Source organism: Lepisma saccharinum, chromosome 3 (assembly GCF_977018435.1).
Source record: "Lepisma saccharinum chromosome 3, izLepSacc3.1, whole genome shotgun sequence".
Classification (NCBI taxonomy): Eukaryota; Metazoa; Arthropoda; class Insecta; order Zygentoma; family Lepismatidae; genus Lepisma; species Lepisma saccharinum.
The window spans coordinates 128,480,997-128,495,964 of NC_139231.1; the positions used below are offsets into that span (position 1 = coordinate 128,480,997).

The 14,968-nt window shown below is 39.4% G+C and overlaps 1 protein-coding gene across 1 annotated transcript in view; it reads left to right on the top strand.

Annotated features, from left to right (window-relative positions):
* Positions 1–11,927, top strand: part of LOC145985677 (kielin/chordin-like protein) — a 372,561-nt gene extending 360,634 nt beyond the window's left edge. The window contains exons 5-6 of the mRNA XM_083119745.1: positions 10,960–11,097; positions 11,919–11,927. Coding sequence (XP_082975871.1) covers positions 10,960–11,097; positions 11,919–11,927 — 147 coding nt within the window. The remainder of the gene's footprint in view (positions 1–10,959; positions 11,098–11,918) is intronic.
* The last annotated feature ends 3,041 nt before the right edge of the window (positions 11,928–14,968 follow it).

A 14,968-nucleotide genomic window follows, 5' to 3' on the forward strand; every position in this document is an offset into this window, starting at 1 on the left:
GAGAGAGCTGGTACAGATCTATGTTCTCTCTTCCTTCACCCCTCTCTCTCTCGATTTCCTTCACTATTTCTTATTCTCTCATACTCCTTCCCATCTTATTCAATCTTCCTGCCGGTCCCCTTGGCGGAGTGGTTAGCACAACGCGCTACAACGCCAGGGGTCCCGGGTTCGAATCCTGGCCTGGGCATGGATGTTTGTGAGTGTTCATTCATCAATTTCATCCCTATCTTTGCAAATTAGCCAACAGTGTGACACGTTCTTTAGTCAAAAGAACATGATTTAACTAAAAGAGCAAATAATAAGTTCACATGAAAGACTCGAAAGCATTCGCGTGATGCCTCTCAGGGTATGGGGTAATATCTCTCTGTTAGTTCGTCAAATAAAATCAAAGTTAAGTTTGCACTAAGAAAAAGGAAGTCTATTTTACTTCTTTGCAAACTAAATATTTATATGCCTAACATATAATCCATTTCACTCAAAGAAATTAAACTTCTTATATTTCAACTTGATCACTCTATTCAAAAACCGACCCCGAACTTTCAAAGTCAAGACAAAACACACTCGTAATTGCCATGGCAACAACTCTTAACAAGATAAGTATATACAGGTTAGTCACTATCCTGACATTATCAGTGATAGGTAAATTACAGAAATTAAGATTAAAGAACAATAAACATTTTTACCAGAGAAAAGATAATTAATAACAATAAATATTAGTGCAATGAGAAAGAACGTGTCAAGTTGCACAAAAAGCGAAGTAAAATAAAACAAATCAATCAATCTATCTTCATTTTTCTCGTTCTTCCCGACTCTATCCCTATCTTTTTTCTCTTAAATAAATAACCAATGGCGCAACAGCCCTTGATGGCCAGAGCCTACCTACCGACTGCCGGCCTCACTCCCACCAGAAGTGGGAGATCATCCAACCAGTTACAGGTTGACGTGTGGTCAGTACGACTAACCCTCAGTCGTTATTCTTGGTTTTCCATGACCGAGTTACGCTACTCATTCGTAGCTCCCAAATTTCCTCATGATGGTGGGTGGACACCCGTCCCAAACACAGGCCGAAATCTCAGAAGAAAAGTTGTTTCGCTTCCCTCAGGAGACTCGAACCTGCGCGCCTCTCGTAGCCGAAGCCGAAAGCATCACGCCTTAGACTGCACGATCACGATGCGGGATCTTTTTTTATCTTGCTCTGTTCTTCAATTTCTCTTTCTCCTTTCCTCTATTCTCCTCACGTTCTCTTTCATCTCTTTTCCTTTTGCGACGTTCTTTTCTTTTGCCTCTATCTTCCCCAATTCTCTTTTTTTCTTCTTGTTGTTTTTCTTATTCTTTACTCCCCACTTTCAAGTTGTGCATCCAGGTTAGGCCTTGCTGGACGCGAATTTTATTTTTCCAGTCAACTTGTGAATGCGGTTTCATTTCTTGTTCTCTGATTGGCTGTTGGAAAGTTACGGTGCTGTGATTGTGAGGATGTCTTATTTCCTATTTTTAGTGCAAATTTGCTGCTTTCTTATCCAATCTAACCTTACCTAACCTTACCTAACCTAACGTACAGCGCAAAGAAGATATTATCAAAATCACAGCACCGTAACTTTCCAACAGCCAATCAGAGAGCAAGAAATGAAACCGCATTCACAAGTTGACTGGAAGAAGAAAATGCGCTTGCTGGACTCCACAATTGCAAACAACTCGCTCACTGTGCTAAGCGCACATATGTATTAAGATACTTCCGAAGTGCATGTCCATTTCTTCCATTAAACAAATGTCAATAAAGCTAATTGTTGATCATTAACTCTTAGTTTTTTTTATCCGTTTCTTTGTCTCTGTTTATCTCTCTGGTTTTATATCATTCTTTATACCTTTATCTCTCTTCCTTTTTATTTTTGTTTCTTTTACATCTGCCTTGATCTCTGCTTGTATAAACCTTATTCTGTATGTTCCCCTTCTGTGTCTTGTGACCTGTCTTCCCCTGTCTATTTATGCATGTTTATCTTCTCTCCAGTTTTCTCTGTCTCTTTACCTTTCTCTCTATGTCTCACTCCATATTTCTTCCTTCCTTCAGTGACATGGATTTCGACCTTAACAAATTTCGCGGCCTATACAAGCCATACACCGAACCTGCCTGCAAATCTGGAAACAGAAATCTGAAAGTAATTATGACCTGTTAATCGATGTGGAAATATCCAATCAATCTCTAATCATTAACCTTTTATTTGAGTTAGTCGAGTTGGAAATCTGAAAGAACGATTTTTTAACCCTTCCGTTGATAATCATCAATTTCTCATTGATTTCTCCTTTTTAGTTTTTTTCCCCTTTGTACCACCCTCTTCGCATTAACCATTCGTTATTACGGCCCAGAGATTTCAATAAATGTAAGAATTGAGGGACGGCTTTTAGAGAGACAGAAATCCAGCGAAGAAAGGTTCGACTTGAAGCCATAAAAAAAGCATCGACGAAAGCCAAATTATGGTTGAAACATTTTTATAAGATTCTTTCGCATGATTATTCTCCCATTAACGTACACTTCCTTGTCTTGATTTAGGCGGACCCTTTCAGGGGGGACAAATAGGGGGAAAATGTCTTTCTTTCCCCTTTTCTTAAATCAGCAGTAATTGGTTTCTTAATGATGATGCTTGCCTTTCTTCCCTCTTCCCCCTCAACTCATTTCTCTTTCCTCGTGGGCTTAAGAACGAAAGGTAAAAAATGAATGTTTATTCCGCCCCAGTGAAGCCTGTTCAGTTTTTCTCCTACCTGAGTTAATGTGGAGGTATTAAGTTTTTTGTCCCCTGAAGATCGGACAGGCAGAAGCAAAGTAAGAATAGAAGAAGTGGTTTAAAAAGGAGGGTTGGGGAGAGCCTTTCAGCTGAGCTGCCAGTAATTAAGCCTCTCTCAGATCCTGCTTTTTGGAGAGAAAGGGGAGAGTGAATTAGAACACGTGCATTGGAGGGCGGGGGCGCGGTATAGCTTCAGTCCTGTGCAGTGTTGGATTAAATTCAGTTTAACTTTTCTCTGAAATCTGGGGAGCAAGGCGAGAAAGCGAGCGGATGAAGCAAAGCAGTCCGCGCAAATGGCTGGTAGTGGAAGCCGCGTTTTCACCTCCATGCACTCACTTTCCCTCTCGAACCACTACTTGCGCAGATACTTGTTTTCCTTCGCTTGCTCCAGAGATTCCCGGGACAGAGTGCACAGTCACGTGTACCTTGGGATGTAGCAATCCTATTGACTTTCAATGGAATCTTTACAACCCATAAATGTCCGTGACTATACCAGTAAAAGTGGAAGAGAAGTTAAAATCCACCAAGAAAAACATAGTAAACAGTAAATGATCGAAGACATCATATCTTTTGTCATCGCCAATACCATAACATCCTTGGACGTTAGGAAATGAGCCAACTCGTTGTGTATTGTGGTCTGCTTAGCTCTAAGGACATTGAGGCAAATTTCAAACGAAATATCCAATTCACTTTTCCTCGTTACTGTACATGGATTGCTACTTTATACTAGGCGCATCCAGAAAGTAAGTTTCCCTATTTTTTTAAAAAAAAAACCCTACACAGTTTCAGGAAACCATTTATTGGCAACAGGTACAGCAAAGGTTCAGCTATTTTTCAACATAGCAACCACCAGAATTGAGACACTTGTCGTATCGTGGTATCAACTTTTGGATCCCACTGTCGTAGCACACTGCCGCCTGTGAATGGAACCAGCGTGTGACAGACGTCTTCAGCTCTTCGTCGTTGCCAAAACGCTCACCGGAGGACAGGAATTTCTTGAGGTGCAAGAAAACGTGAAAATCGCTGGGAGCAAGATCAGGACTGTAAGGTGGATGATCAAACAATTCCCAGCCAAATTCCGTCAAACAGCTGCTGTGCGCCGAGCCGTATGTGGACGAGCATTGTCATGGAAGAGCACAACACCTGCAGTAAGCATGCCACGCCTCTTGTTTTGAATGGCACGTCGCAATTTCCTTAGTGTTTCACAGTAATGGTCAGCGTTCACCGTTTCACCTCTGGGGAGGAAGTCAATGAGCAAAATGCCCTTCCTGTCCCAAAACACGATGCACATCACTTTCTGTACCGACAGCGTCTGTTTGAATTTCTTCTTGACCGGAGATCCACTATGCCGCCAATGCATTGACTGCTGCTTGGTTTCCGGGGTGAAGTGCGAAATCCACGTCTCATCGCCCGTGACGATCCTGTCCAGGAAATCATCGCCGTCATCATGGTACCGTTGCAGGAATGTCAGTGCTGCTCCTGAACGTTTCATTTTGTGTTCGGGTGTCACCCACCTGGCACACAATTTTTTGAACAGCAGGCGCTGCGTGACAATCTCATGAAACACGGATCGCGATATCTGCGGAAAAAGGCTACTCAACTCCGTAATCGTGAAGCGACGGTTCTCTACGATGCGCTGCCGCACCAGCTCAACCAGATCATCAGTGATGAGGGACGGACGCCTACTGCGCTCTTCATCATGGACACTTTGACGACCTTCCGAAAACTGCCGACACCAGCGACGCACTATCTGCTTACTCATAATGTTCGGCCCATAGACCTCACAGAGCTGACGATGAATGTCAATTGGCGCAATGCTTTGTGCATTCAGGAACTTTATCACCGACCGAACCTCGCATGCGGCGGGAGAAGGAATACGAGCTTCCATTTCGGACCACTGCTGCCTCGCTACTGGCATGCGGCGTGAGAAGGAATACGAGCTTCCAATTCGGACCACTGCTGCCTCGCTACTGGCGCCGAGCGGGATCTGTCCGCCTGGCATATGATTGATACGTCTTAGCTCTGCTGCGCATGCATTATTTACAGGGCTCATTATGTTTACTTTCACGGGAAAAAAATAGGGAAACTTACTTTCTGGATGCGCCTCGTAGTACTATCGTACGCTTGATCATATTGTGGACAGGCAATTCCTGAACCTTCTGTAAATAACCTTCTAAAACCGTTAATTTGTGCTTCTGCCCTAAGTCACTCCAGTCGAATGGTGGAGCCTTACCTTTAACTAAGGCCACGGACATTTTTTTTTTCTTTTTGAAACACTTTGAAAAATTTCGTGCCAACGCAATACAAGACAAATAGTTCAAGTTATGTAACTGCTGCAAAATTTAAGGCAGTGACCGAGGTCACAATATTTGTTCTAACTGGGTTATTCGAGTGGCAAAGGCCCCTCTTGGCTCGAGAAGAAAATCGTTGGATGTCGTGACCGGGAATGGTCCGCGCTTCGGTGCTCTGTAGTGGCAAATCGCAGGCGTTGGGATCACTCGTCCTCTGTCGAGTGCCCCTTTGTGCCGTCGTTGCAATCGCGTCCCCGGATATTTGTCTCCTTGCCGAAACACCCAGGGTTTTATTCCAACTTTTCGGATTCTGTTCCTTTGATCAAAGCATAGCAGATCAACAGGAGGTTCATGCTTTGATCAGTAAGAAGCACCCAGTAATTATGATGGCATTCGCCTCTTTAAGTAGTCGTATGCTGACCAATCATCAATCATATCAGTGGGATGTCTGTTGAATGATATTTCCTTATGTACTTGACATGTACTCCGATATCTCGGTAACCGCTGAACAGATTTTAATGAAACTTAAAACATTTTAAACGTCAAACTTGAATTTCATTAATAGCAGCAAATACTTTACTTAACAAAGTCAGGAATATTAAAATGTGTTAAGTGCTAATCCAGGGAGTAAGTTACAAAGCAAACATCTGTAGCGTGTGGGTGGCTTGCACCCAGGAGTGGCGATTAGGGAGCGAGGGGGCCAGTTGCCCACCCACTTTTAGAAACTTTTGCGCCCCGCACTATGCTAAACCTTATTTACAAAGGGAAATATACTGTATTTGCCCCCCCCCCCGCCCAGCTTTGTCATCTTGCCCCCTTGGTTTTGAAACCGAATCGCCGCCACTGCAACTATGTCTTCTTGAAACAAAGATCAAAATCTCGCAGCGGTCGACGAAGAGGATCCGAGGAACAACTTAGCTGAGGCTATCCAGACAGTGAGAGGCATGAATTATTGATTTCTAGGTACGTACTTTCGGTGATTTGCAAGTCACGTAAAGTCTCCATGAGAATACTGGGATTCCAAGCTCTCTCGGCGTCCCAAAAGATCCTTCTCCTGCCGTCAGGGGCGTACCGACGCATAGGGCAAGGGGGCATTTGCCCCCTCGGCCTCTCTGTCGTAATGATATTTTGGGCCACCAAGTACTGTTGAACTATTGCAGTGAAATTCAGTGTAACATGTTCGATCTAAACTCACAACGAAGTACACATGGTTGGTTACTCGGCGTTAGAATACTCAGTGTGATCCGAGTTAAAGCAACCTCCTCTGATTGATTGATTATTTGGCTTTGCCTATCTGCTACTTTTGGCTACATATTTCTTGACTGTTAAGGGTATACAGAATAAGTGACTGGAGATTGTTAACCTTCTTTGACATCGTCACTGTTTGCATAAGTTATGATATTCACGATTACTTTTTCCCTAAGTGTTGTTATGACGCTCTTCCTCGACTTACTGAATGTCACGGTCATACATTTTTTAAAAAGGGATTAATTAATTGTTTTAATATTTCAAATCATAAGTTTTCCAAAGTTAAATCCAAATTTTCATATATAAACTTAACCTTCCAAATAACTGTGTTAACTTTTGCAGAAATAAAGAAAATTACCACATGTTAAATATTAATGGACAGTGTATTATAAATAAATTTCACAAGCACGAAATATTCGTTCATACACCGTATAAAGCATACATTCATATAATCAACTAAGATTTTACATTTCTATATTACATTTTCATATTTCAACTTCTTTTACATATTAGTCACGATCTCAAGTCAACTTATAAGCATATGGAAAATTGTTCCAAGTTTCCAGGATTTTTTACGAGACGATTTGCACTAAACGCTCGATTATAACGAAGAACTATCCAAGACAAGTTGTACAGACTTTCCACATTCAAAGTAGTCAATTCTTTCATATTATAAAATTAGGCCTTTCATTTATGTAGCTACATGCATGTACGATACTTATCTGAAAATTCATCATCAAGACAAGATGGCTTCCATTTTACGTCCCGTGGACAGGTCATTTTTTAACGTCCTTTTGACCTAAGCTGCACATTGCGAAGTTTTTGCAAGTTCAAAAATCGAACACAATCCTTATCTGCACTTCCTAATCACATTTCTCGTGCAAATCTTCACGTTATAATAGAATAGTTCCAATTTCAATTTCCGAAAATTTTAGCGACTCCATACTCGTCGTGGTTGATCTTTTAGATGAAGCAGTGTATCAAAACTCACACTGTTACAACTTTAAGCACAGAATACAAACTTGTTATAATTTTTCGAGGGACAAATATAGAATTGTACAGATATTATGCATGAAAATGTTTGTAAAATAAATTAGATACAATAAAACATATATATTACAATATTCTATCACATGTTTACGTATTTTCTTTTTACCTTTTTCAGTTATTTTAAGTTTTACAATTTTGGTGGGAAAAAGGTTATTTACGCACAACTTAGATTTTTCCCTTTATGTGAGTTGGCTATGTTTCCAATTATAGGATTACTTAACAACTTTAGGATTACTCTTCAAGGCGCTCATTTTAGCAAATCGTAAGTTTATCGTCGAAATTCTGCCAAAACTTATTTCAAATGGTTTGTACATGCTAGTAAAACATATTAAATACATGTTCGTACCTATATAGTAATGAATGAGCAAGCAAAAGCTGTTGAAACCAAACATATGTGCGATTTTGCATAAATTGGCAATTTACGGTAAGCACTTTCTTTATACGTCACAAACCAAATTACATCGCTGAGATATATAAAATATTTTAAATACGTGCAGTTTACATACGTACTTCAATTAAAACAAAGCCAAAGTGATGTAAATTAAATTTATACAAATATAAACCACCAAATACGAAGTCAAATCGTAAATTTCAACTATTAAAATTATTTTATTTTTCATGTTATGATGGTACTCATTATGATACCGTCATATTGTGCATATTTTTCCTGGAAAGTTACAAAATAACCGGGTTTTATTACAAACATATAAAACAGTGGTTTTGAATATTATATGTTGAATTTTGTAAATAATATATTATTTTTATTTTATATCTATTCAGTCATTAACATTCGTAGTATATGTATTGCTTCTTTCTTTACGTCACATTTTTTCACTTTTGACTAATTCCGACGATGAAAATGAATGATGATTTGATGAAATTGGTGAAGGGGCACTGACAAAGAAGTATACCCAGGTCAGAACTCGAACCCGAAACCCTTAATGGCGAGATCGTGAGTGGATATTCGACTAGCGAGGCTGCAAAAACCACTACATCACATTTGACAACCTATACCGTTTTCCAAAATCAACGTTGCAACATAACCAAAACAAATATGAATGTAAAATATCTGAAGAAGTGACAAGCCACATAACGTTATCTGTGACCTATAAGATCTTTAAACTTATTATAGTTTAAAGAAATAAAATATGTTTAACCTTTTCAAGCCTAACATTTACATTAACATTAAAACAAACATTTACAAAACATTTACGTGTGCTTGCAAAGTCAAGTATTGTTTACAACGTTTCCCCGTGTAACGTTATATTTGCAAGGGCCTAATTAATATGTTATTAGAACTTCATGTAATAGCAGTTATTATAACAAGCTCTACCTTACTCGAAGATAGGAGAAGTTGTTTTATGAGATAAGGAGTTTTAAAGCACACTCTCGTCTCTAAGATTCAAAGCAAAATAAAGGAACTGTAATGAGCTCCTCGGGCTTAGTATGTATTGTCATGCACGGATGCAGTGAAACTTACATTTCTTTAGAATTTAGCTGAATCTTACGTTATTAAAGTAAAATTACAATGAGAGAAAAAATCCCAGAGCTTGCCTCTTCATTTTGGTAAGAGTCATTCGTGTAGCTTGGCAACACTGTTGTGACGTTAAGACTAGGAGCTACTTGCAGGGAAGAAACAAGGCAATTTCAAGTGTCGCAGAGGGATTTAATTAAGTCTCGTGACGCAATAAGACTTGAAAGGTAGCTCCACCTGGAACATCCAGGAAGCACTTCGCCTGGAGACAGATGGAGGGGCTGGAGAACTGGAAGCGCCATCAAGCGAAGACAAAGAACGAAGCTCCAGACAGGCTAAGAAGGGCGGTAATTGAATTTTTTTCTAATCCCTTCTTGAGTGTCACTTCAACAACATTTTGTACCTCGGTAGCTCCTCTCCCTTTAAAAAAAACAACTTTTGTATTTTGAAAAACCTGAACTGCAGTCCGTGCGATACAAGTGTTTTATATCCCGCCAAAACTCCAGAGGCGCGTAACGGAAGAACCAATCAAACAGGAAACGGGGCCTTAGCAACAGTCGAAGCTTATTGGCTGTTTGTCTTACGTGCACGCTACTACCTTGAAAGTTTTTTGGCGGGATAGAAGATACTTGTCCCCTGTGCTCCGATGAAAAGAGAACGTCGAACAAGGGAGAACACATTGGAAAATAAATAAAACGCATCGGTGTCCCATGAAAGAATTCGCGCCCTATTAAATTACATTTCAAAATGGATCCAGTTTTACACCCCTCCCCATATGGAAACTGGCGGCGTTCATTCCAAGTTACAAAACAGCAGAAAGCTTGTTATTGTTGTTGTTAGTTCAGTTAATTAGTAGTATTCAAAGAGAATATACAAAGAAGAAGCTGCCATATGTAAATTACAGGGTTATGATTTTTTATATTCTGCCACTTAATCCAAAGAAAAATATGGTTCCCCAGATTTCACAATTCCAAAAGTTAGAATTTGATGTGAGAGGCCAAACATTACATTATGAGAAAAATGTTCTCCCTAACTTTAACAGTTGTTTTCTCGAACGAGCTGTGTGGGAGCATTACAATGAACCCAAGGTAATGGCATCGGCGGGTGATTGTGTTGCTTCATTCATCTATTTCAACCGAATCACCATTCAGTCGCCTCTGCTTTGGTATCTGGTGTTCTGGATTCGAATTGGCGTCCCTGGTGGTCAGGCATGTATCTAGAAATATGTTCCTGAAGGGGTTCGAACTAAGTGTCTCAAAATAATATAAATATAATAATAATAATAATAATAATGTTTGTAAAACAATTATAATTATATTACATTAATTAAATAGTATTAATTAAAATATTCAAATTAATTAATATATTTTTATTACATGAATAGGTAAAAGGACGGTATAAGAATAATTATATAACAGCACGTGTAGTTACGGTTGGAAAAATTTGTAAAAAAAACTGCCCTGGCAAAGTAAGTCAAATAGATAAAGAATTGAATATTTATTTAATATAGAAAAAGGATACTAGATACAGTTGACGAAAAGTAAAGTTCCTGGTGATATTTTATGAATATTACGTTGTAAGTAGTAATAAATCTTTCATATATCTTCTATCATACAAAGTCGTATGATCACAATATAATCCTTGCCTTCCAATACGTGTGGTGGAAATAAGTAACCCTCGATTAAAAAACAAGTATATTTTTATATTTTCATTATTTAGTTTTAGTTATTTTATTATCCCATTATTTTCATTATTTAATTTTTGTTCTTAGTAAATATTTCTGTTGGGTCCAGACCCCCTGGACCCCCTCAATAGGTCCTTGCTGGTGGTGGTCCTGTGGTCTACTTCATCAGCTCATACGTTCTATAGTCGCGATTAACTTTGATGATCCATGTAATCAATTAGTAAATATGAAGCCTTAAATATCCCGGAGGTCTCTTTGGTATAGTCAATATGATTCCATTGCGTTGCCTTTTGGGCTTACGGTACCAGTGTACAGGTTAGAAATACGTATGCTTGTATGTTTGGATTCCATTGATTAATTTCTTTTTTTGCACAAAATAAGATCATTTTTTTTATTAAGTAGCTGCATATTTACACTGAAATCTCTTGCTTACAGAATTCTCAGATGAGGATTTCGCTGGACAACATGCACAACTCTTGCACCTGTCCCCTACAGTGCATGGTGGATGTAGATGTGTACCTGAGTGAAGGCGACGTGCATAAGTTGGATGGCTGCACAACTTGCGTTTGTGAAGTGAGTATGTTTCTTTTGGCTTTTAGCTTGGTGGTGTCATTTACTATGCTTGTACAGTCAACGGCAAAGATAATAGCAGGCGAATCGTCCGTCGTTATTTTCATTGTGTTTTATTCTCCATCCTGTGTTGCTTTAAGCAATGATATAATGTTAATGCGAAGCAGATGTTCTTGCTTATTCCCGTTCTTATTTCAATGAATGATCACATTCTGCACATTTTTGCCGTTCGGTGTACTACAACCATTTGGGGAGCAAGGTAATTTTACACTTTCAGGGGCCTCCCCGATTCCTTAGTGGTAACGTCGTCAACTTGTAGTCCAGGTGTCCCGGATTCGATATCCAGTGGGGCACACAGTGGTTCGGATCCCATTTCAAACTGTAGGTTTACTTTCGATTAGCCTGTGTCTCCATAAAGTGGACTTTGAAAAACAAAACTCAAAAATCAAACTTAATTTTTGCACCTCCAAGAAAAATCCTGCTTACATTGATATTGTTTCTCCAGCGTATTTACTAGACTTAGGTAAACGCAAATCTTGACAATAGCGAAAGGAAACCAAACTATGTTTCATGTGAATACTCTAGAAGGAATTCTATGAAGATGTAACTTTCATATTTGGGAATGTCATAGTGGTTTCTCAAAAGAATAGGACATTTCGAAAACAACTACGCTGGCGTCGGCAGACGGTCCAGCCGAACCTTAACAAGATGGAATAAAGAAAGCAAGGTTGATCTTCATGTCCCAACGATTGGTGTAGGAGTGTGCAAAAATTATGAATCCTAAGTTTAGATCCTGTGCAAATCATGGATATTTTTCTTCGTAGCATGATTAGAAATAAGCCTGACACTTGGTGTTAAAAAGTGTAAACAACTGGGCAGGGATAACGCACAGGGCACTCTTACTCACGAATCAGTTGACATGAGGTTTCACAATGAACCCACGCAACCGGCGAAGCCTCCTCCCTCATTCACTACCTCCTTTCCTTCTCCTTACAACGATACAGTATCGCTGCTCGCTCTGCAGTTCACACGTGCATACAAGAGCATTCTTACACAGGGTTGCCAGGCCTGCTCAAAAGAGACTAGAGTTTTGAATAATTTAAAACCAAAGACAGTTGAAAGAAGTGACACACAATTTAAGAAAGCAACCCAGAGTAGTTATTTTATCCACCAGAGCTTAATACTTGAAATATCGTTACTGCCAACATTCACACAGCGACCAGACAAGCAGCAACCTTTCGGTGATCCCCCCCCCCCAATAATCTCCAAAGTAATTCACCAGAAATTCAGAATCCACGCAATTTTCCTCTCCAATTTCTCATACGTGCTGAACGTGATTTTCATCTTAATTTCTGCTTAATTTATATTCCTTCAAAAATAACACGGTTTCCTTATTTGAGTTCAAAAGTTTTGAAAAATGAGCCCGTTATGGTACATTACGTTGAGCAGCCGACTCCACAACCCCCAGGGGGCAATTTTTCCTTGGGACAGAACCTGGGTTCCTGCCCCACCAATTAATTAGGGAGCCAGGTGGCCTGGTTAGATTAGAGCTGGCATAATTGCACCCTCAAGGCTGGCGATAATGGCCTCACAGTACGTTGTTCATTGCATGTATATTTCTCGACAAATCTCGTACGCCATGATCTGAGACAGACAGCAAGATAGAGAGTATACACAGAAACAAACCGGAAAAAAAGGTTGAGATATGCAGACAGGGAAAGAGCGTAAAGGGCAGAGAAAGGGGAAGCATGAGAGAAATATAAAAAGAGAGGGAGAATGAAAGATACAAAAAGAAAGAATTTGTTATATAGAAGGGGGAAGAAGTACATGGAGGAAGAAAGAGGGTGAGTTAGAAAAGGAAAGAATGGGGTATGTAGAGATGCACAAAGAGAGATAAAGAATGGCAAATACAGAGAGAGATAAAGATAGAGAGAGAGAGAGAGAGAGGAAATGAAATAATGGAAGATATTGAGACGCAAGAATAGAGAAGAAAATAATGCGAGATATAGAGATACACAGAGAAAGATAGGAAAAAGAAAGAATGCGCGAGATATAGAGATACACAGAGAAAGAGAGGAAAAAGAAAGAATGCGAGATATAGAGATGCACAGAGAAAGATAGGAAAAAGAAAGAATGCGACATATATTGATACACAGAGAAAGAGAGGGGAAAAAGTGTTGGAAATAGAAAAGCAGTAATCTGTGTATTTGCTAGATATGAATAATTTGTGTACTTGCTGGATGTGAATATTCTTTGTATTTTTTTGCGGGATACTTATTCTATGACCTGCAAGAGAAATGTCATGTACTGGATGTCTCTGTGTGTGTGTGTGTGTGTGATTAAACCTTAATTTACTTATATTGGCGTTTTGTTTCTAACAGAGAGATAGAGATACAGAGAAAAAGAAGAAAGAAAGCGAGATATAGAGATACACACAGAGAGAGAGAAAGAAAAAGAGAGAATTGGAGAGATAGAGAGAGAGAGAAAATAACCCAAAGAGATAGAAAGAAAGAACAAGAAAAATCGGAGGACAAAAGGGAGCCAGAAAGAGAGGGGGAGTAAAAGGGATTAAGAGAAGGGAGACAAAGATAGCAACTTGATAATCAAGTATTATACTTGTAGCCCTTACTGTTTTCCCTGTACATTTTACTGTACTGGGGATGTGAATATTAAAACCGCATGTTTCTGAACTCTGTACAAAATCACCACCAAGATATCAGCGACACAATTCTGTGTAATGTCTTCATGGACACGCACAACCACAGGCGTACTATATCTAAATTCATAGAGCGATAGTGGGATATTTAAAGCTGTTGAAAACTCAGATATCTGCTGCAGATTCAAATGCAATATGAACATGCTCTGTGTTGAATATACACTATTGTTAAAGTTTTATCCACAAGAAATGATCATGATGAACTGTTTAGACTTTTAACCAGCTAGTCTGCGATGTTGGAGCCTCCTGTTTGTGCTCATATATACGTACTGACTACTTTCCTTAAACACATCCTGTTTTGGGAAACTTTCTGCACATGGCTACACAATACGCTGTGTGTGTATGGTTGTAGACAGTGATGTATTTAAGATATAGAACCGCCTGTGGTACTCAGTCGCTCTCAGAGTAAATGTTTGTGTGTGTATGCCGGGTTCACAATATCCAAGATTGTTTGGCAATTGTCTTTGGACATATAAGTAAGGATATTGATTTGCAAAATAAGAATTTTTAACTAGTCAATATACACAATTTTTATGGATTTCCAGGACATCTCATCCCCTATTTTATATACACCACTAGTTATAGAATGATGGATTTTAACTTGTGCGTGTGTGTGTGTTTTGACATTTAAATCCGCCAATTTTTTTTTTTTTTCTGGAATCACTGTTGAGCGCGGAATAATTTTGATGGAATTAATACAGAGTTAAAGAAATTCAAGTTCATGATGATACGTAGTCGTCATATTATCAAACCTTTCCAGTGGTATAAGGGGCAAGCTTCTGGTCAGGCACCCCAAAGTCAACCTCACTTTCCTGTAGATGTAGTGCACCCTGGTAACTGCTTCTTGTAGGCCAACGAGGTTCTGTTGCCCGGACCCATGCCCAGTACAATCCTTTGTGAGGTTGTGTTGTCCTGTGTTTGTCGTTCTGTGCGCTAAATGCCCCTTATTTTTAATCCTCAACAGTACAGTTTGTTCTTGATAAGTAATGAATGAATGAATTACTTTTAATAACTGAGCAAGGAAGTTTTTAACTGCTATATTTTCTTTTCTTGTTAGGAGTCTGGCACGAGGAACAGTTTCCTCGTCCAGCCCGTCACGAGAACAAAAAACCTGCTCCTCCCCCCTACCCTCCCGATCCAAGCTAGGGTAGGAGAGAT